General features: G+C 42.9%; 1 protein-coding gene across 1 annotated transcript; it reads right to left on the bottom strand.

Annotated features, from left to right (window-relative positions):
* Positions 1-128: 128 nt before the first annotated feature.
* On the bottom strand, positions 129-23,010 carry LOC309386140 (nuclear envelope pore membrane protein POM 121C-like). The gene is made up of 13 exons (XM_081941195.1): positions 22,445-23,010; positions 20,080-20,295; positions 18,855-19,022; positions 17,705-17,785; positions 14,153-14,327; positions 9,925-10,037; positions 8,776-8,846; positions 8,364-8,488; positions 7,915-8,017; positions 7,154-7,327; positions 3,612-5,327; positions 2,863-2,988; positions 129-2,488 (listed from the first exon to the last, which is right to left on the bottom strand). Exons 1-13 carry the CDS (start codon positions 22,873-22,875, stop codon positions 2,394-2,396), a joined length of 3,594 nt encoding a protein of 1,197 aa, XP_081797321.1. The 5' UTR covers positions 22,876-23,010; the 3' UTR covers positions 129-2,393.
* Positions 23,011-23,607: the final 597 nt, after the last annotated feature.

The following is a 23,607-nucleotide window of genomic DNA, read 5'->3' as shown; positions in this document are numbered from 1 at the left end:
TTCAATGTTTATAGGAAACGGGTATGAAAGGAAAGTGAAAACCACAGGAACAGAGACTAGCATCTTTTATTGATCTGTCAAGCCACTCCAGGAGGCTATTTGGCCAAAAGAAAACAGAGTAAAAAACATTCTGGCTCAAGCAGTTTTATTTTAAATCAACATAAGCAAGGAAAAAAAAATTGCACAGTCACACTAAAACCCTTGACAGGAATGATCCAAGTCTCCATTGCAACTTTTTAAAAAAGCCAGCCCATTCTTTTTATTTTTACGTACTTCATTTCATTCACACACAGCAATATCTCGGTAACAAAAGGTGCTCCACCTTTATAGGGATGGATGGGGGTGGGGGGCAGCTGCTTCCCAGCTGGAGAAATGACTGGTTCATTGAAGACTGGGGGCTCTAAGCAAACACCTCCCCACATTGCTGGCAGAGGACTAACCCACCCAGCCCTTCTTCCACTGCCCTACGTAGAGAGATGAAATATGAGCCGTTATTATTAAGAATATTAGTTAACCAGTCAATATTAACTGGATGGGATTCTTGAAGATGGCCCTTTCCCCCCAACAAAGTTAGTCACTGTCTCAAGCAGTCACTGAAGTGGCCGCTCTCTTACAAGCCACACATCACCTGCCTTCCTTCCAAATGACAAGCACCGATACCAGATTCACTTTCCCAGCCCCACTTAAGCGTGCAAGAGCTCTCAAGCGTCATGGAACAGACGGAGCCACACTCACATTATTCAACAAACACATGAAACACTGACCTGTGAAGCCCAAAGGAGGGGGGGGGGTTTGGCAAGAAAGCAGATGCCCCCCCCCACCTTCCCTATAAGCCCTGTTGTCTCGTAACGGCACACAGGCAAAATTGCTAATGAACAACTTTGTACTTTCACACCTCTATGAACCAAGCTTGAAGGAATTTAAAGGCAATTTAGCTTAAATATAAAAATAAAGTTTCACTTTGTTAAAAAATGTTTAAATATTTTTTTTTTAAATTTAGAATTAGGCAGGCTCACGCACACATTCACACCACTGGCAGCTGGCCTGACTTCCAAGAACAAAACTGGCTGAGGAGAACCGTTTTTGTTGCCGAGCTGCTTTGTCTCCCGCAACGGCTGACTGCTGTGACTCAAGCTCTTTTGAAGTTGGAAAAAAAGAAAAGAAAAAGAAAATCAGATTTCAGCCAGAGCCCCACAGGGCTTATGATTTTACTCTTCCACCTTAGAAACACATTTCCCTCCCTACTCCAAGGCTCAGCACAGAACGAGGACTTTTCACAAGGTCCTGGAGCCACCAAGCATCAGGGAGGCAGGTCTTCCTCGGAAGGCCTTGGGTCCCGACTCAAGGTGGCACTTCCAGCCTTCCAAAGTTGAAGTCTTCGCGCTTCATTCAGCACACGTAACCATGCAGTGACTGTCCACACCCAATTAGGCAGGGTTCGTCTCCGTTGGAGACAGGTACCCTGAAAAATGTTTACAAGTCCGGCATTACCAACATGCCGCCACACACACAATTCATTTCTTCCTCCAAACTCAATTCACAGAGCAATAAAAAAAGAACACAAACATACTGTGAGCAAAACACAGACATTTGAAGGGGAGGAGAGAGAGGAGGGCAGAGGGAAAGGAAAGGCTGCCTAAATGAAAAGCTGTAAGGGTGAATGGCACTGTCTTCTTCACCAAACAGTCATGGAAGAAGCAGATCCGGTGAGGGAGATTCCCCCTGGACCTCTGATACCAAGACGTTTCTCCATTTCATGATGCTATCCAACCACATCTCTGCTGTTCACGATGATTGAACGTCCCAACTAGGAGCTAAAACCACACGAAGCCAAAAAGCTTTGGCGAGACAGGGTGGCTATCCCAATGGGACAGAGGGGTCTTTACTGGGGACCGTGTTTTGATGTGAATTTTGATCCAAGGGAAGCCCTGAAGATTCTCTGGAAAAGGCTTCCAAAGAAAGAAGAAACTGAGGATGGGGGCTAACAGTTGGTTTCAATCAGAAATGTTTCTATGGCTGCAAGCCAAATACTTTCCCCGACACCCTACCTCCCTTCGCTAAGCAGCCAAAAAGGAATGAAGTTAAGAGCAAAGGGAAAAAAGGGAAGATTAATGGGAGAGGTCCACCGGGAGAAGGGAAAATAGAGGATATGTACAAATTTTTCATCCAGACTCAGCCATAGACTGTTCAAGTAAAAAGGGCTTAAGTTTCTCCTATCCCGTTTGAAGGGGTAAAAATCACTCTTTGATCCAGAATAGCTTCCTGGGATTGTTATAGAAAAGAGACTCCCAGGACAGTCCAGCTGAATAAGTCTTCCTTGGGTAGTACGGTATGAGGAGGATCTGTCAGCAGATCAACTGGGAGTTGAAGTCCAGGCAGGAAGCTGCTCCCGGTTACTTTTTACGTGTGTGCTGCCTCCGGGCCTGCAGCCGTTGGCGAGTTCCTGTCTTGGATCCTGCTCCAATGGAGAAGGTGCCTGTTGCCGGCCCTGGAGGGACAGAAAAGGAAAAAGTCTCCCTTCAGCCTTTTCACAGAGGCTGTTTGGGCATAGAAAGCACGCCCAGTAACTTGTGGGGTTGCATAACTTGCTACTCATGAGTGATTTTTAATCTCTGGCCTCTTTCGAAGAATGTGCCATCCACATCTATAATATATTTTGGATTTAGAACTATATGATGTTAATCCTTCCTTGTATTAATAATGCATTTTTTTAAAAATCCTCTCATCCCCAGATCCAGAAAACAAACAGAAAAATTGTTTGCAGTGATTTAACTATTTTACTGCCTGATCCCTGCATTCTAAGTGTTGCAAAAGGACTTGTAACGGAATGGACCCCCTGCCCATCCACTTCCAAATCCTTACCAAAAGCAGTAGGTGTCCCTCCTCCAAAGGTGGGGGTGATGGGTGTTCCAAAGGAAAGGTTGCAGCTCCCTACTGTGCCGCCACCTGGGGTAGGTGTACTTTGTCCAAATGTAGGCGTGGGAGTTCCTAGTCACCAAATAGCAAAGTAAAGTGTCTGTTAGAGAATGAAGTCACATTATGGAAAACAAGATCACCAATCCCTGCCTGAGACCGTCAGGCACACTTGAATGACAGGAACCACTTTCTCTGAATGTTTTACACAAAAGATTATTGTTTTATCCCAATACAAGAACACCAAAGGAGTGTTGTCAGCCCTCTCCCCTCTCTTCCAGTGTACTTCCCTCCCAAAATCAGCCAAGGATACAGGTATCCTCGGCCCAGAAATGGCCACCTAAATTGGGCTCAAGTCTCATCATGCACCTGAAGCAATGTTTGTTCTAGTGAGCGCAGGGAAACAAACAGAGCGGAAGGAAATGAGACTTGGATTTAGGAGACAGAATGGAAACAGAATCTGGTCAGAGCTGAAAAATCTCTGCATGCGTCCTCCTGAGCTGAAATACGAATTTTCCTACTCTCAATGGCTTCAAATATCAAGGTAGGACTTCTAGACCACGTCCCAGAATCAAAATAGCCCAATAGCAAAACTAGAAAGAAAAAAAAAACCACACCAGCAAACACCCCCCCCCCACCCCCGGAAGAATAAGTAGGAGCACTGAGCAAGAAAGAGGCCAAGCAAAGGGGACACTCACCTCCGAATGCTGGCTTGCTCTCAGGTGTACTTGGGATGCTGAAAGCAAAGGCAGAGTTTTGGTTCTGGGCACCCAGAGGGTTTTGTGCCAAGGAAGTTCCAAAGGGTGTCACTCCCTCTGCAGCTCCGCTCTGCCCGCTCCCGAAACCGAACCCGACCGTGGACACTCCTGTGCCTGCAGCACTGGCGCCAATGCCAAAAGCGCTGCCTGCTACGCCCGGGGGATTCGATGCCCCAAAGGTGAACGGAGCCGGGGCTGAACTTCCAAACACAGAGCTCCCGCTGCTGCTGCTTGTAGTCTGAGTGCTGGATGTGGTGGGTGTCCCAAAAGAAAAGATGGACGATGCGACTCCAAAGGCTGGCTGGGAAGTACTTTTGGCTCCAAAAGACGCCATGGGGCCAGCCCCTCCAAAAGGGGCCTGCGTGGAGCTGCCAAAGGCTGGCTGGGCTGCAGGTTGGGCTACTGAGCCACTGAAGCTGAAGGGCGTCCCAAAGTTCAGGGGCCGGGTTGCCGGAGGCTTGAGAGCTGCCTGCTGGCCCTCGGAGACACCCGAATCAAAAGCCAGCTGGCTTGTAACTGCAGGGTATGGAGGGGGTGGTTTGGAGGCAGCCCCAAAGGTACTGCTGAACGCAGAGGTGCAAGATCCAAACGTCAGTGGAGGTTGTGTGGTGGCCGATGGTGCTGAAGAAGCCTGCGTGGAACTGCTGCTGCCGCCGCTAAAAATGCTGAAACCAGTATTGGCCGTGGTGGCAGCGGTGGCAGCAGCAGTAACAGCGGGAGCTGAGTTAGCGGTGCTGGAGGGCGCCAAGAGATTGACAGTGGCGCCTGGGGGAGCAGCTTGCTTGCCAAACTGGAAAAGGGGCATGGCAGCTGTGCTGGCATTGGGGGCAGCCCCAAATAGCAAGGGCTGGGATGCCGGCGTGGAGACAGCAGTGGTGGGAATGCTATTGCTGCTGCTGCTGTTGTTGGGGGCAGTGGCAGAGGATGGGATGCCCGGCCCAAAACTGAACACAGGTTTACTCATGGAGACAAATGTCACGCTTGCTGTTCCAGGGGGTGACACCGAGGTGGTAACGGGGGCCTCTGGGAGAACAGGGAGCCCTAAACTGCTCGAGGCGTTGATGGCAGGGAGGCCGGACGATGCTGCTGGCTGAGGGGCCTGGCTGAATGTGAAGGGAGACGATGAAGTGGTTGTAGGCAGGACAGCAGTTGCTGGTGTGGACAGTGATCCAAAGATGGGTTTGAATATGCCACTGGGAACAACAGGAGGTGCCAAAGAAGGCACAGGTTGCCCGGCGGCAGAAACCACAGTGGTGCCACTTGTGGAGAAGCTAAAGGTCTCACTTTTTGCTGGGCTGCCAAAAACTGGCTTGAACACAGGCGCCGTGCAGGGCGCAGAAGACGATGGCGTGGTTGCAGCTGGGGGCTTGTCAGCTGGAGGACTGGTGAGGATCCCAAAGAGGATGCTGGGCTTTGGAGAAGACGAGGGCCTGGCTGGAGTGTGGCCCGGTTCAGAAGAAGCTGTCACCAAACTGCCTGCGCTACTGATGGGCAGGGAAGCGCCTGGAGGAGGAGGAGGAGGAGCAGTGGAGAGGGAAACAGGTACGTTGGGAGCCAGAGGCTTAGGGGATGTCACTGTCACAGAGGAGCTCAAATCCAGTGAGGCAGAGAAAGCTGGCAGCTGAGGGCTCCCTGCAGTCCCTGGAACGGTCTTGGCTGGGGGGGGGGGGGGGGGGGAAGAAGGGAAAAAGCAGTACATCAGTGCAGTTAGGAGAAACTGTTCCACAGTAAACCATTAAGAAAACTTATTTATTTACACCAGATAATCTGGGATACAAAAATGTTAATTTCTCTCCTCCTTTTCTGTATTTATTGCAGAACAGAATTTGTTTCGCTTTTTTATAGACGAGAGAAAAAGGGGGATATATTTCCACTCTTTAACCCTGTCAAACAATCGAACCTGTCACTACAACCAGGGGAGAATTAAAGAATTAAACTCAAGAATTAACTCAAGAATTAAATTTCTCAAAGAATTAAATCTCTGGATATATCAAAAATGCCAAAAATATTCCAGATTTATTGTCCAGCGTGGAGGGCGTGTGGAGTACATTTCTTTAGGCTGCATGATAAACATTTCACAATCTATCTTATCCTCTCTTGTGGGACGTAGGCCATTTTGTTTGTTAATCTCTAGAAAATGGTCTGTAACCGTCAGCTGTTTGGCATTCAGGAACTAGCTTAGCAGGGTTATATCTAATTAGAAATTCTTCAGATAATAAGCAGAAAGAAATAATAGATAAAAATCTGATTAAAAGGCTATAAAACTGAACATTAAAAACATTATTTAAGGATTTTCCAAATTACTCTAAATCAGGGGTGTCCAAACTTGGGAACTTTAAGACTTGTGGACTTCAACTCCCAGAATTCCCCAGCCAGCTGGCTGGGGAATTCTGGGAGTTGAAGTCCACAAGTCTTAAAGTTCCCAAGTTTGGATACCCCTGCTCTAAATGTACCAATAAGAGAGATTATTTGTAGCTCAGGATTGAAATGAGGGGTCCTTGGTACTCTCTGAGCTTCTTTGCTTTCTTGCAGATGTTTCATTACCCAACTAGGTGGCGTCTTGGTGTTTACCTAGTTTGGGTGATGAAATGTCTGCAAGAAGATCAGAGAGCACCAAGGACCCCTCATTGCTCTCAATGTCTCCCAAAAAGAATATATTCCAGTCATTTAAAAGAAAACCAGTGAATGGACTGAATAGGTCCCCGGAGGAGGGACTTTCTCAAAAGTAGAAAGCGCTGCTTCAAAGCTGGCAATTTGCCAGGCCTGAAGTGTAACAGTATCTCCAACATCTGAGTGGAGAACTGAGCTCAGGTCAAGACGGCATTCTGGTCTCCAGAAACTTTGGTGGGCGAGAAGATCTCTAGTCCTTTTCTCTTAATAACTGGAGAAAATATTTTAAAAGAAAGAGAACATTTTTCCTTATGAAGGTGGTGAGGAACAAGCATTTTTTCCTGTATGGAAAAATGCATACTTGTCATCTTAAACTGCCTTTTCACTTTGGCTAAAGAGGAGAAAGGAACAGCCCTGTCAGTCAAGTATGTTAGCTGAATAGTTCCTCCATTATAAATACAAGGAATTCATGAATTTGTGGGATCATTTGTTTTTTTTTTTATTAAGATAAGATTTAAGGCTATGAAGTTCAGCCTGCTTCTGGCTCTTTGTAAAGGAAGAGAGGGAAGCAAGATTCTATATTCTGGCACTTGTTCAGAATAAACGTTTTAACCACCCCATATTTTAATGAACATAAATCAAAACTCTAATCCTAACCCTCTCGAGAGTCATCAGATTAGGCCTAGATTATTTACAGGACTCTTAGTCCTCATCCCCTTGCATTCGTTCATCAACATACAATTCTATAGGAAGCTGCCAAATACCGAAGAACAGCTTCAGACCCACAAGTTTCAGAGCACAGGCCTTTTATAGGACTCAAATGGTCTCCAAAGGCAGGCAATGAATGCCCCTTTCCTTCTGAAATTGCTCACCTGCTTGTGCTGAAGAGCTCTTTCCTTCTTGCATGTTCTTCAAGCTCTCCAGAAGGGGATTGGTTGCAGCAGTAGAGACGGGCAATGACACAGGCGTTGGTTTGGTGGAGATCAGGGGAAAGTTCAAAGTTTGGGATGAAGAGGTGGTCTCCACGGGTGGGCTTGGGGCGGAATCTGTTGGGAAAACCATCACAGCTTTCTGGCAATTTCAAAGTCACTAGAATCCACCATCTAGCATCTGCTGACATTAAAGCCAACCAATGAATCTGTGACTAGCAAGAACCAACAGAACAAGGAAAGAAGACATTTTGAGACCTGCACGGAGAGCCACTATCATTACCCACTTTTCGTTTGTAAAGGTAAAGATTTCCCGATCGGTCGTGACCTATTTTAGGGCACGGTGCTCACCTGTTTCTTGGACGAGGGAGCCAGTGTTGTCCAAAGACAAATTCCGTGGTCATGTGGCCAGCATGGCTATATGCCAGAGATGCACGGAACCCTGTTACCTTCCCACCAAAGTTGTCCCTATTCATCTACTTGGGATTTGCATGCTTTCAAACTGCTGGATGGGCAAGAGCTGGGGCAAGTAACAGGAGTTCACTTCGTTGGGTCTCTGAACCCAGGTTGTCAGCTCTCCAGCTGTCAAGCTCTGTGTCTTTAACCACTGAGCCATTGCGCCTCCTGTTTAGTTTGTATAAATCTCTTATTTGGGTGGGCAGACTCCCAAAGGGCAACCTGGGGCAGACAATGAGAACACCTACCAATGTTTTCTTCTAAGGCTTTGTTGAACCACTGTAGTGTTGCTTTCTTCTCTGCATCCAAGTCTTCTGGGGTGACTGTATAGCCTAGCTGAGGTGGTGGAGGCTGCCAAGAAAACAAGATCTTAATCATTTGTTCTGAAGGCGCAAAACAGCACTTTCATAAATAGCACCAAACAAAAGACAGAGGTGTTCTTCCCTTAGCTCTGGGAATGTATAAATAAACCTAAAGATTACATGGCTTTACTTTACTTCCCATTTTTTTCTCAGGCATCAAGCCATGTGGCGTGTTTGACTAAAGTCAAAAACTCAATCTAACTATCTTGTCTTCTTGGCTGGATACTTTATCACCTGCCATATGATGTCTTCCGTACGCCAACTCAACTAAGTGCACGTTTCTTATTCCTGGAAAAAAGGAGGAGGGAAAGAAAGAAGTCACTGAAGAGTCATACCAAGGCAAAATTATCTCCATGATGAGCTGAAAGTAGCTGAATCTTCCGCTTCCGCTTGCCGTTGCTTCCTGAGGACGATGGTGAACTCACATAGTTGCATTTATTCTTCAAGGGTGATTCTGAAACTGAGACCAAGTTGATACGTTATGCATGTGGCTACCCAATCAGAAGCCGCTCAGGCTTCTGCAGTAGTAATGATCCATGTCTAAACACAACACCTTTGAAGGCTTAAAAAAATGAACATAAAGGCTTCAAAAAAGCCAAAACAGAGGCATTCTCCCGCCTTGCTGGCAATGTAATTTTCATTTACCTATTTTTTGTTTTAGGATCCTCCCTTCACACCCCAGACTCAAAGTTGCCCCTCTATTTCTCCCTCCAATCTTTCTTGGCCCATCCCATCCCCAGAACTTACTCTTCTCTTCCTGTGTCTCTTTGTCTGCTGTCACAGCCATTTGCGAGTTGGATTTCTGAGGCTCTTCTTCACTGTAGCAACAGGAGAAAGCAAGTGAAAGAGAATGCTTAAGCAATTCTTCTTTTGAACTTCTGGCTCGAAGATTTGCAGAGGGACAGTCAGAGGTAGGGGGAAGATCTGCTTCCCTCATCCCTACCATTCTTCCTCCCATATACTATTGTCATTCATTTTATGGACAGTAGCTGGCCATCTGCCCTTTGGATGTTGGTTTGAGGAGATTCTCGGGGTAATGCAAGCAGGCATCTTATGAAAGCAGTCACCCGAGTGTGTTGCTCTGAAGACCCCCTAGTAACAAAAAATGTCAAGCAACAGATTGCAAGACAACAACCCAAATCATTGCACATCCTCAATCACTGCTAACCCTTTCAATTTATCTAATGGTTAGGTCAGGGGTGTCCAAACTTGGGAACTTTAAGACTTGTGGACTTCAACTCCCAGAATTCCCCAGTTTGGACACCCCTGGGTTAGGTAAAGTTCAGAAATGTGGTTTGGTAAAATGTCATGGAAAATACTTTCTATTTAATAGTCAGTTCTCTTTTCAATAAATAAACCCTCCTCCCCCATAAAAGCCCAGACAGGATCTTGCCTATTAAAAACCACATGCAAAAACCTTCCCTTTCTTGAAGAAAACTGACCTTCACGAGATGTTTAAATGCAGGAAAGATGTCTTGGTTAACTTTGCCAATTAAACAAGAGAAGGGAGGAATCATATGCTGTAGATATATTTAGAGAGAGCCGACTGCAGATGTAGTGGTTAAAGCATCAGGCTAGAAACTGAGAAACTCTGAGTTTGAGTCCTGTTTTAGGCATGAATTGAACTGGATACCTTGGGCCAGTCACACACTCTCAGCCCTAGCAAGCAGGCACTGTCAAACCACTTTTAAATCTTGCCAAGAAAATTGCATGGATTTCTGCAGGCAGCCAGAAGTCAACATTGGTTTGAAAGCACAAAAAAAAGGCAAGTTTATGGAAACAACAGTATCTATCAGAAAGAGGACTCAAAAGAATTGCGTCATACTTGAGCCTTCCAGCTACTGATAACCGTTAAGTCTAAGGAATATCAAAACGGTAAAGAAAAGCTGCACTCACGTGATGTTGGAGCTGGGATATCTTGCTTTCTTGTTAGGCCTTTCAGGTGTTTGAGACCGAGAGGATGCTGGGCTGGAAAGAGGAGAGGAACTTGGTCCCGTTCTCTTCCATAGCTAAAGGAGAGAAAATAAAGCATGAAGTACTACGTATTAAAAAAACAAGAACAATCTTTTCAATACCTTATTTTTGGTAGGTTTAAAGCAGAACATTTATATATACAGAAAATCAAATTAATGTAATCCTTTTTGAAATCAACTTAAACAGGAGGTGAATGGCAAAAAGAATTTTCCATGATTAAATGCTGCCATCTAAAACCTATACAGTTATAATAAACTTGCTTAGGAATTCCTCAAGCCATTTTTGTTCTTTTTTATTATTATTATTTTGTTTTGTTTTTTTATAAAAAGTTTTTTATTCTCCCCTTTCAAAATAAAAAACTTTTTATTAAAAAAACCAAAAACCATAATAATAATAATAACAATAATAATAATAACAACAACAGCTTATATCCTCCAACGTTACCTTAACAGTTGGTCCTTGGTTAGAACTTGAGCTGTTGAGCTACCAACCAGCCCCAAAGGCTGTGAATCTCACCAAAGATTAACCACATAATAATAACAACAACAACAACAACAACAATGGAAAAGAATAAAAGTGGCATGCTGTTTTTATTCTTAAAACCCTACCCACTGGTTACTGTAATATTGTTGCTCTTATTAGGTTCCCCAACTCAACTTATCTCCTTGTTTCAGTCTCTTGGTGGTCTCTGCCTGGATAGATCAGCATTCAGTTGCTTGTTTGTTTTGAGGAGAAAGTTAGACTTACTCCCCTGATGAGTTTGCCGGAGTGTAGTCATAGCAGCTGGCTACCTTCAGGTTTTGTGGAACTGTCAGCTACATTGCCAGATTTTCTGGCTGTTTGATTCTAACGGGCTCTTCTAATTCTGTCTGTTGCCTGTGAGATCCCTGATAACTTTCTGCAATGACTGGTAGGTAGTATATCAAGGGCCTTTGAACAATTCATGAGAGGCTGCACATACTCCAATTTTATTATTTGGATGGATATGTGGTGAAGATATTATTCAGGTATGGATATTCATATGTGTCCTGCAGATTCAGCTGTCAACTGGGACTGTCAAAGTCATTAGGCTCTTAGTAAACACCCTGGATAACCATTATCAGACTGGGTGAAAGGGTTTAATGGAGTAGTGTAACTTTCAGCATATAAATCAGTAGCAAGGTTTGTCCACCTCTGATAAATCCACCAAATAAGAAGGCAACTCCAGACCCTCTTCTGATAACTTCCATTCATACTCCATATCAGATCCCATAAAAATGTTTGATTGTATTCATAGATCATTTTACAATAATTTATGAAAACTGGCAAACTAAACTTCACTGATCTGCAGTCATTTTTTTACATTTTAAGAGTAAAATCCCTTTATCACTGTATTTATTCTTCTAATTTGAGAACACAGAGAGACTAATATTTGTGTGCAGATTAATCAAGTTTTGTTCAAGAGAAGAGAATAGCAAGTTCTCATCACATCTTTGTTCTGGGAAATACCTATAGTATCTCATGCATTAAAGGAGTTAATCATCAGCCAAGATAATGATAAATGGAGAGCTGACGGATCCAATTGAAATTAAAAGAGGTACGAGACAAGGCTGTCCACTGTCACCACTGCTTTTTGTTTTAACATTAGAAGTACTAAATAGAAAGATTAGAGAAGAGGAAGAAATAAAGGGAATGACCATTAAAAAGGAAGAATACAAGTTGCAAGCATTTGCTGACGACTTAGTCTTCATCCTTGAGGAGCCATTTCAATCTGCACCTAAACTGATAGGAGAAATCGAGGCGTATGGAAAAGTTGCAGGTTTAAAAATAAACAAAGACAAAACAAAGATTTTAACAAAAAATATACCCCGAAAACAAAAAGAAGAATTGGCGGAAAATTTGGAAATGCAAATCACAAATAAAGTTAAATATTTGGGGATTCACCTAACAGCCAAGTGCAGCACTCTCAAAGAAGATAATTATATTAAATTGAAGCAACAAATTGTAACAGACTTGGCGAAATGGAAGAATCTTCAATTATCAATGATTGGTAGAATCGCAACAATTAAAATGAATATCTTACCTAGACTGTTATACCTGTTTCAGACTATTCCAATTAAGTTGGGGAAAGGATATTTTGAAGAATTAAATAAAATAGTGTTGAAATTTATATGGCAAGGGAAAAAAGCAAGAATAAAATGTAAATTGTTACAAGATTCCAAATCAAGGGGAGGGTGGGGTTTACCTGATTGGGAGTTATACTATCAGGCAGCTAGTCTGATGTGGATCAAGGAATGGATAATGCTAAGAAATGATAGGCTTTTGAATCTAGAAGGTCATGACTTGCTGTTGGGATGGCATGCATACTTATGGTATAAAGGAACTAAAAAACATGGTTACTTTAGAGACCATTCTATAAGAGAGGCTCTGTTATTAAACTGGCAGAAGGTTAAGAGGTCGCACTACTTGAAAATTCCAGTCTGGATATCAACTATTGAAGCCTTTTCATATCCAATAATATTTAAAAGGGAAGAAGCAGTTAGATATGCTGAATTATTGAATGCAGAGGGTGAGCTTAAATCTATACAAGAATTGAAACAAGAAGGTATTGAACTCAATTGGTACTCATATGTGCAAATACATTCTAGATACAATGAAGATCGAAAAAATGAGGGTTTTTATGATAAACTGACTGAATTAGATAAAATTTTAACAGGTAACGATGAAAAATTAATTAAAATTTTTTATGATTATTTATTAGAGGTGAAATTATATGAAGAACAAGTGAAAGGAACTATGTTAGCCTGGGGAAAAAACTTTGGACATGGGATTGATTTAGAAAAATGGCAAAAATTGTGGACTCAAAATTATAAAATGACAATGTCAACTGCATATAAAGAAAATTTGTATAAGATGTTTTATAGGTGGCATTTATCCCCATCGAGAATAGCAAGAATGTCGAAGAATAAGTCTGAAAAATGCTGGAAATGTCAACATACACCGGGCACATATTACCACATGTGGTGGACTTGTCCTGAAGCTAAGAGATACTGGACTAAAATACACATGTGGTTGGAGAAAATGATACATAAACATATAGACTTGAAACCAGAACTTTTCTTATTGGGAATAATACCAGAAACATACAATAAAGACTTGAAATATTTGATCATAAATGTCTTAACAGCTGCTAGAATTGTATTTGCTAAATACTGGAAAAATGAGAAAGTACCAACAGAGGAGGAAATTGTTCGGAAGATAATGAACTGTGCAGAAATGAGTAAACTTACATTTGAAATTAGAGAATTAGAGGATGAGCAATTTTATAAAGTATGGGACTTGTTTTATCAATGGTTGGATAAAAAAAACTTGGAAGTGAATCTTTTCTTTTTCTTTACCCTATCTTATATGTAATAATAATAGAAAGTTATACTTAATGTTTTGAAAAAATCTCTCTCTTTTTTCTTTCTTTTTTTTTTCTCTTTCTATACATATTAAGCCTTTATTATGAAATAGACCATTTACTTATACGAGATAAGAATAATAATGTATTTAATATATAAGAGTGAGATGATTTAAATCGTTAGGTATGATTATGGCTGGTGACTATTTTATAATATAAAATGGAATAATGATGATGTAATGAACAATGGATGTGAATATAGATTAAAATATTTAATGACTACATGGATTGACAAATAATAATGGGAAATTAAATTTGGAGTTGAGGATGATTGGAAACTTTAAGATTAATGGAAAATAGAAATGTCTTATATGAAGTAATGAGTTTCTTTTTTTCTTTGACTTAATCTCCACTTTTATCTTTGAGAGAATGGTGATACAATTTTATAAAGACCTATTGCTACCTAGTACATAATTGTAGAGATAAAGAAATAAGGGTTGTCATAAAAGAAAGAATACTATGGTAACTTGAACATGCAATGCTCAATGAAATATTTAACTATATTTAATGGATAATTAGTGAACGCATCCTTAATTGTAAAAACCATCGCACAAAAACTTGTAACCAAACGACATGCTTGATGAAAATGTGTTTTTTTTTTTACTTCCCTGCTCTTGTACCTTATGTGTTGTCTTGTCTTTTTAAAGAAAAATAAATAAACATTTATCTAAAAAAAAAAAAAAAGGAGTTAATCATCAAACAATGTACCTGTGAGAGACCTCTGGTGGAGCTGTATGAGCTGGCAATAGCATTGCGGATAGAGCTTGGTATACCACTCACAGACAGACTATTCACAGAACTGAGGGAAGAAGTGCGCGATCTCTTAGAGGAGCAATCTTCTAGGCAGTGGGAAGGAATAAGTCCCCGCTTCAGAGAGCCAGGCCTAGGAAAAGAGACAGCGGTTATAGGTTTGCTGCAAGATAATTAGATGCATTTTGCAGAAGCACAGCTTCCAAAGTGTAATGAAGAAACTTTTCTTGCTTCTTTTGGTTTTCAAGCATAAAGACTACAAAATACATTTCCAGCAGAGCCCAAATCTAAAAAAAAATGTCTCCAGGAAAAAGCCCTTAGAATTATATTCCAGCTTTCAGAGGCCCATTTATCCAACTCAAAAGAAATCACATTCTCTTCTATAACTTCAAAGTACAGATTGCACTCTCCCAAGAGCTCAGTGAAGCTATATCTCTTTAGCCAGGTATTTAAAATCTTATTTATATATTTTATCTTTCACAGATATATTTTTATATGTTTTATATATTTTCTAGAAAAGTGCTCAGCTCACACTCCTACCTTTGAAAGATCTGTGAAGCTACATCTCTTTAGCCAGGCACTTAAAATCTTATTTATATACCGTATTTTTCAGAGTATAAGATGCACCAAGGTTTTGAAGAGTCAAATTTTTAAAAAAAATGGGTAGATAGATAGAGGGATAGAGAGGGAGAAAAAGAAAGAGAAATACAGTAGGTGTGGAGGGAGAGAGAAAGAGTAGTTAGGTAGGTAGATAAAGAGATATAGAGAGAGAAACAGAGAGAGGGGAAGAGAAATACAGTAGATAGGTAGGGAGAGAGAGAGAGAGAGTAGGTAGGTTGGTAGGTAGAGGGATAGAGAGAGAGAGAAATAGAGAGAGAGAGATAGAGAGAAATATAGTAGGTAAGTAGGGAGAGAGTAGGTAGGTAGATGTTTCCAGGTGTATTTATCCATGTGCTGGAGAAGGAAATCACTGACAATCTGCAGCACCTAAGACTTTGTTTCTGCTGGCACAGCACTTGATCAATGTAATTCTCATCAATCAGTTAAAGAGCTTTCCAAAAGGAAAAAAAAAGTTTTTGCACTCTGCAAACCTCCCCCAAACAGCCCGTTTTTCATGAAAATGGCCCTTTTTTTTTAAAGGCAAGAATAGCCTTGGGAGGGCTTGCAGAGTGCTGGGGGGGGGGGGGGGAAACAAGCAAAAAACAGCCCGTTTTTCATCAAAAAATATTGCATGCATAGCCTTATGGAGGCTTATAGAGTGCTGCTGGGGGCTGGGCGTCAAAAAAAACCGGGCTGTTTTTTGCTCATTTCTGCCCCCAGGTGCTCTCTGAAAGCCCCTAAAAGGCTCTGCACGGCCATTTTGGTGAAGGGGGTGGGGCTTCGGGATGCAAAAAATGCTGTATTCGATGTATAAGACACACCCAGATTTTCAGCCTCTTTTTTGAGGGAAAAAGGAGCACCTTATACTTTGAAAAATACAGTATTTATCTTTCATGTTTCTAAACTCCCCCAATCTCCCCCAAAGAGGGACTCTGGGTGGTATACAATGTAATATAACTGGCAAGTAAAAAGACATAGAAAACTTAACATTAAAATTAAAAATCAAACCTAAGATTGCCTTTTAAAATTATTGGTTTATTATAGGAGGGAGGGGGTCTCGAGATACTAGCCAGTCCCATGGTTGCGTGGTCCTCAGTGCCCCCCACGCAAGTTTGCAGAGTTTTGATCCCTTTGTAGAAGGCCAAGAGTTTGGGGTCTTTCCTCATCTCTGAGAGCAGGATGCTCCATAAATCAGGGGCAATGGCAGATAAGGCTCTCTTCCTAGACTCTACCAGTCAAAATTCTTTCACTGACGGGGTCTGTAGAATACCTTCTCTGCCTGCCTGATTGAATGGGATGAACTGATGAGATTGGTCCTATGCCATGCAGAGTTTATAGATGATAACTAAGGCCTTGAAGTGGACCCAGAAGCAAAATGGTACCCAGTGCAGTTCGCAGAGCAAGGGTGTTTATATGTCCTCTTTTTCAGGCACCCAGTATGGCTCGTGCAGTTGCTGTCAACCCTGAAGTGAACCTGGCTGAAGCCATCTTGGAGGCCTCAGGGTTACCACACAATGGAGGAAGGGGGGAAATAAGTTAGATGAGGTTTTGTAGGCAAAACAATAAAGTTTTCCTGTAGGAACAAAAGACATTCTCACAGGTGGCTGGCCAGAGGAGGAGCAACTAACCCAGCAACCGGCCAGCACCTGGATTGGACAACATGACCAGTGACTTGGGGGGGAAAGGGGAAACTTTTACTTTTAATTAGGTGAAAGCTGCAGGAAATTCCAGAGTCGGCTTCCATAAGTTGAGCCAATATGAAGTATCCAATAAACTGTTCTTTGCCTGCCTCTGAGTTTTGTTTTCTATGGGTACATTACTTGGAACGCTGACAGCTGCATTCTGTGCCAGCTGAAGCTTCCAGATACTTTTCAGAGGGAGCTCCATTTAGAGTGCATTGCAATAGTTCAATCAGGGCACGACCAGAGATAGAGACTCCCTGTCCAGGAAAAGGCGTAACTGGCACACAACATGGAGTCGGGCAAAGACCTTTCCAGCCATGGTCACCAGCTCTTCAAGCATGAGCCATGAGTCCCACATTATGCACCAGGTCTGTCTGGGATAGTACAATCTCATCCAAGACCAAAGATGATAAACTCCTGGGTACAGAGAGGCCTACCTGCAGCCACTCGGACTTACCAGGGTTAGGCTGAAATCTGCCGTTTCCCCATCCAGATCCTCCTAATGGCTTCTAGCCATTGTAAAACAATGTCCACTGCAACACTCAATTCACCCAGGATGGAGATATATGACTGGGTATCATCAGTATATTGGTAATACCTCACCCCATGGAGATAGATCATCTCACCCAACGGTTTCATGTAGATGTTGATAAGGAGTGGAGAGCACCAAACCCTGTAGCACTTCATAAAGGAGGGCCCATGAGTTGAACTTCTCACTCCCCATTAACACCTACAACTGGGACCAGCCCTGAAGGAAGGAGGTGAACCAGCACAAAATGGTGCTGTTCAACCACAACTCCTCAAGTTGGCCCAGAAGGACACCATGGTTGATGGTATCAAAAGCAGCTGAAAGGTCAAGAAGAATAAAGATGGAAGCACCATCTCCATCCCATCAGGGATCATCCAGGAGTGCGACCAATACAGTTTCAGTCCTGTATCTAGGCCTGCAACCTGACTGAAAGGATCCAGATAATCCGTTTCCCAGATCCTCTGGAGTTGCAATGTCACCATTTTCTCTACCACCTTTCCTAAAAGTGTCTGCTTCCTCTCTAATTTATTTAACTGAATCACACACGCACACTATAAATGAATCCTTCAACTGGCAGGAGAAGTAACATATGGGGAGAAAAGGGTTTAAATATATCCTCCAAGAATATATATAGGATCATTTGTTAGCACTATAAAAGGAAAACATTTCTCAATTCTCAGCAAAGCTCCTGGCACTTACTTGGGCACAAGAGATGCAGGTGCCCCATTGGCCACCAAGGGCTCAAATGCAGAATGACCACTTCCAGTACTATCATGGCGCCTGCAAGGAATAAAAAAAAAGATTAAAAGAATGATTTCAGGTGGGAACAAGAACGTATTCTGTCGACCTCATTCCCAAAGATCTCTGGTTCAACTAGTTCACTATAATGAAGTTCAATTCTATCAATAGGGAGGCTGATCACAGGAAAAACACATTTTGGCAATTTTTCAAAGATGAATCAGAGATTTCAATTTGGAAAAGTTATTTAATACTTTAAATATTTAAGTTGTTTTCAAACTTAAAATGCCATGAGCAAAGGTAGCAGTTCCAGTACTCATTATGGCATGTACCTTTCATCGCAGGGAAAAAATTCTCCGAGTATAGTTGTCTTATTGAAAATAGTTCGTATGAAGTCTACAAAACAAATCATTGGCTTTATATAAATGTCCTAAGATATCAAAAGATCAAGAAATAAAACTGCAATTTCTGAAAATAAGTTACCTGTGTCCAAAATAACTGGTTGGTTTCCTAATAAAGAAGAATATCTGCAAAAACATGGGCCAAAATGATTGGTCCAGATGTTTGTTACAGAGAACGTTTGATATTAGATGTCTCAAATCATAATAAGGTGCACATTTTGTATATTCATTCCTGTCTGCCTTTGTCAGATTTTTCAATTATTAGCATGGTGGCAATATGGTCACAAAGTATTTGAAGTCAAATAAAGTGTGAGGTAATCTGATAGTAATTTACAGAAGGAATTGGAAGAAGTATTGGCGCAAGCATTCTGATTCTTCTAAGCCCTGTGGCTCCGTAGAACAAGTCCTGGTCGCAATTTGTTTACATACAAAACTATGTTTGCTGCAAATCTGTTACCTGGTTGCTGCAGTGTAGACCCTACAAGACCTCTCATGCAAAACTTTTACAAGGAGTATAGAAGAATACTTGTCTTGATCTGAGGATTAAAATACTAAAACATGCCCCTGTGTATTGCTTTGATCCATCTCAGAAAGTGTTTTGTTCATATTAATGTTGAGTTCCACTCAACTTTAACCAAAGCGTTTAACTACTGTGCTAACTTTCTGGAGTCTTGTTCTGCAGTGTGCAGAAGGAGACCATTAGTAATTACCTCTTCTTGTTCTCCTGACCATTTGGGAAGTTCTGGTCCTCTTCTTCTTCCTCCACAGCTCTCTTCCGGCTCTCTTTGAGAGCATTCAAGACAGTTTCTTTTGCACATGGATCCAGGATAGTATTAGATGCTGAAGAGAAAGCCACAGGAGAAACCAACTGCTCCAACCTGTCAGATGAAATGACAGTGGTCACAATAATACGAATTTCCTCTTACTGTCCATATGATGCCCCAGGAACTTAGCCTGGTAGAGCATGGTGGTTGAAGATTAGGTGGGATTCACCAAAACATATCGTGAACGATTGAAAGAACTGGAAACATCTAATCCAGAAATCTCCAAAGTTGGCAACTTTAAGACTGGTGGACTTCAACTCCCAGAATTCTGTCTGAGGAATTCTGGAAATTGAAGTCCACAAGCATTAAAGGGATGGTGGCCTAGTCTAATGAAGAGAAGGACTGGGGGTGACATGGTAACAGCCTTCCAATATTTGAGGGGCTGCTACAAGGATGAGGTAGTCAACCCATTCCCCAAAGCATCTGAAGGCAGGACCAGAAGCAACTCATGGAAACTCATCAAGGAGAGAAGCAATCTAGAACTAAGGAGAAATTTCCGGACAGTGAGAACAATTAATCAGTGGAACAACTTGTCACCAGAAGTTGTAGGTGCTCCAAAAACTGGAGGTTTTTGAGAAGAGACTGGGCAACCATTTGTCTGAAATGGTTTAGGGTCTCCTGCTTAAGCAGGGGGATGGACTGGAAGACCTCCAAGATCCCTTCCAACTCTGTTATTCTGTAAATTCTGTAAACTAAGTTACCCATTCCTCATGCCCACAGGACCTATCCAATGGGATTCAGGTTGAAAACTGGCTGAATATAGGCAGCCTGTTCACATTACTTCAGGATTTACTTGTGACCTCACAAAACACTTCTAAAGCAATATGATGAGTGGTTAAGAAGTCATTATAGGGCCAAAAATTATGGAGGCTGAGGACAGGAAGAGGAATAGCTCAGTCAGTTCCACCAATCAGCTAACCAAGATGTGTCCTAAGTAACTGGGCCACAAGGAAATAGCTTAAGAGATTGCCAGGCTTTCCACAACATTTACATATAACACTATAAATCAGGAAGAGAAATGAGAAATGAGATCACTCCAAGAGAAGACCCTTTCTCAGTCAAGCCTGGAAACTTAAAAACTACCCAAAAGCAATTACTGAAGCAAACTCACAGCGGAGAACGGCCAATGCTGCTTTCTGGCCGAGCAATCTTCACTGTTACAGGGCTGTGGGCCATGCTAGAATGGTGAATGGACAGCCTGTTTTTCCGCCGATACTCATCCCAGCAAATTGAAGGCAGAGTTCCCAACGTAGCATATTGGGCTTGCTGGATAGGATAGCGCCTCCGAGGACTCAGCATAAAACGAGTTGATGGACTCAGGTGATCCCTAGAAAGAATAGAGAATAAAACATGTAATCAAAGAAAATGGAGAAATGATATAAGCAGCAAGACTGTTTCTGTATAAAATGCCAGCAGCAAATACACCTGACCAAATATACAGCATCCTTTATATCCATTATATTCATTTCTTACTCTTGTCAGCAAAGGATAGACACAGAAAATCAAAATGCTTTAAGTCCTATTTCCTCATTCGGCAATATCACTTCCCATCAGTTCATAAAGTTATTTTAAAGTGCAAATAGAAAATCTATCACACTATTCTCAGCATGAAGATCAATAAATTTAGAAAGTGAGATCATGATGTATTCAAAATGGTTTGCAGCAAACTTCAGCCATGGAATTAATTTATTTATTTTTCAGTTGAATTTTTTATCTAATTATCCAATTTAAGTGAAAACTGAATCACCGGAGAATACTGATTTACAATAAGGACAGAACATCTGTCGTGCCCACATAATATAGCTGTTTACCTCAGTTAATACATTCAGCCTTGTTTACAACCTTGAGAAAAACCTTGATTCTTAGTTACTAGCAAGATCCACTTAGACTTCCAGCACTCTCCCTTCCATCACATCTGTCTGAATGCAATATGAGAAAGGTAGCAAACATGTCAGAGACACATGCGGCAGCAAGGGAACCAGGGAAACCCAGAGCAGAGATGGAAGAAGATACTGACAAGAGCTCTCATAAGGCAACGGTAGTGGATGAGGGAAAAGGACAAAAGAGCATCTTGGAGAACGCGGTGAAATCAATCTAAGCTTAATATTGGAATGAACTGAGAGATAAAACATTCATAGTACGATGAAGAAGCTACGATTAAATTATTCCTCTTTATCCCCAGGCAGTGTAAAGCACCCCATCTTTCCAAATCTCTGCTTTTCATTTCCCTAAAACCAAGGTCAGCCAAAACAGCAACCATCTCTGACAAACAGAATGAAACGTGTACCGAGAGGAAGGAAAAGAGCCTCAGTAAAGGGGAAAGGATAGGATGAAAACCTGGCTCTAATCTGGGGGACCAAATGAAATTGTAACAATTACAAAAAACAAAAAAACAACAACCACACATAAACCCAACAACCCATTAATTACAGGAAGCCCATAAAATGGGAGAAGATACAAAGCAGAAAGAACAAAAAGAATGCTGGGTAGAAACAGCAAAAAGTAATCCAACTTCTATAGAAGAAACGACTCGACTCGTTCTGTATATGAGAGGTTCAAATACTAAGCTCAACTGGCTGGTCCAAAATATGCTGTAAGAATTCTGTGTATGTATGTTTGTGTGTGTATTTATATTTGTATATACACATACCCACTCAAATAAGAGCTGGGCAAATATGTGCATGCAGTTTGAATGTACACAGCCATATTTTCCCATACTGGGTAGAAGCAGATGGGGAGAAGAGAAGCAGATCGTTCTAGCCTGATTTTCTCCAGTGGTTCCCTAAACCAAGTTTGAAGGAAGTGTAAGCGATGTTACGGGAATATTGCCAGGTACCCAAAGGAAGGAGAAGCATCTATTGGGTCAAGTTTATGCTCTTCTTCCCTAATAGAATAGTAATAGGAATAGAATAGGAATAGAATAGGGCTGGGGCTAGAATAGAGTAGAGTAGAATAGAATAGAATTCTTTATTGGCCAAGTGTGATTGGACGCACAAGGAATTTGTCTTTGGTGCATATGGTCTCAGTGTACATAAAAGAAATGATACATTTGTCACAAATCATAAGGTACAAGACTTAATGATAGTTATAGGGTACAAATAAGCAATCAGGAAACAATCAATATCAATATAAATCGTAAGGAGACAAGCAACAAAGTTACAGTCCTGCAGTCATAAGTGGGAGGAGATGGGTGATAGGAACGGCGAGAAGACTAATAGTAATAATAGTGCAGCCTTAGTGAATGGAGGACCCAAAGAACCCGGGCAAGGCTGCTCCATTCCGGCAGCAAAGGCACACACGAGCATGCACAGATTGCAATGCAAAACCCCAGCAGGGCTCGTCTGAGAAAGAAAGAAAAAAGAAAGAAAGAAAGAAAGAAAGAAGGAAGGAAAGAAGGAAAGAAAGAAAGAAAGAAAGAAAGAAAGAAAGAAAAAGGCGGAAAGGCCGAGGGGCTCCAGTACAATGAATTCCCTTACCCGCAAACAAGCCCCCGCCTCCTTTCGGGCACGAGCAGCCCGGGCGAGGAGTAGCTCATGGAGGGGCCCCCGTTGGCCAGGACCCTTTCGCTGCTCTTGGGGGCAAAGGAGATACGGTGGGTCAGCAAGGGGGTCCCCCTCCGGTCCTTGCCGCCGCCGCCTAATCCCGAGGACACTATCCAGGATCCCGCGGCCGCCGCCGCCACGATCAGGGAGAGCGCAGCCCCGGAGAGGCCCAACACGAGCACCAGCAAAGAGAGCGACGCCGCCGCCAGTCCCGCCACCGCCAGCACCGCCACGGGAAAGGCCCAGGCTCCTTCTGGGAAGCCGGAGCCGGCGCCCACCCTTTTCCTGGCCCGTTGCTGTTGCCGCCCCCGCCGCCGCGACGGAGGCCACCAGCCCCAGCCGGGCGCCGAGCCGCCCCGAGACATCGAGGCCGCGACGGCTGCCTCCCCTCCTTTCCTCTCACGGTTCCCCTTCCCTTGCCCGGCATGCACCGCGCGCCGAAAGGAGAGCGAGCGACGGGCAGCCGGGCAGGCGAGCTGGGCGTGGGCGTGGCCTTGGAGGTTGAAGGAATTAGCGCGAAGAGAAAGGGGGCGTGGCTCCTGGAGGCGGGGCGTCTCGTAGACGGGGAGCGGGGAGAGGCGGTTGCGGGCGGCGTAGAGAGCGAGAGAGACCTTGAAGGGAGGGAGGGAGGAGTGGGGGGGGGGAGAGCGTTCACTGACTGATGTCTGAACCAGCTAACTGTCCAAAAGGCGGCTTCTCTTTCCTCCCATTTCCTTCTGAAGAGAAGTCTGTGTGGAGATTCTCAGTCATCCAGGTCATGGTTGTCCCGAAGGTGCTTTTTTCAAGGCGGCAACTGGACTTTATTGTTTTCTCTTTTGAAGACGTTTCGCTTCTCATCCAAGAAGCTTCTTCAGCTCTGGCAGGATGGTGGAGAATGGAAGGATTTATATTCCTTGCAGACAGCTGGTCCTTTGCATCCTTTTAGAGCCCAATGTTGGGAAAGATTTGAGGGCAAAAGAAGAAGGGGACCACAGAGAATGAGGTGGCTGGATGGAGTCACCAAAGCCACCGAAGCAGTGGGCGTGAGCTTAAATGGACTCCAGAGGATAGGAGACCTGGAGAAACGTTGTCCATAGGGTCCTAATGGGTCGGACACA

The sequence above is a fragment of the Natrix helvetica genome (assembly GCF_964273705.1).
Source record: "Natrix helvetica genome assembly, chromosome: 2".
NCBI classification, from domain to species: Eukaryota; Metazoa; Chordata; class Lepidosauria; order Squamata; family Natricidae; genus Natrix; species Natrix helvetica.
This window is presented reverse-complemented; position numbering and strand designations above follow the sequence as displayed.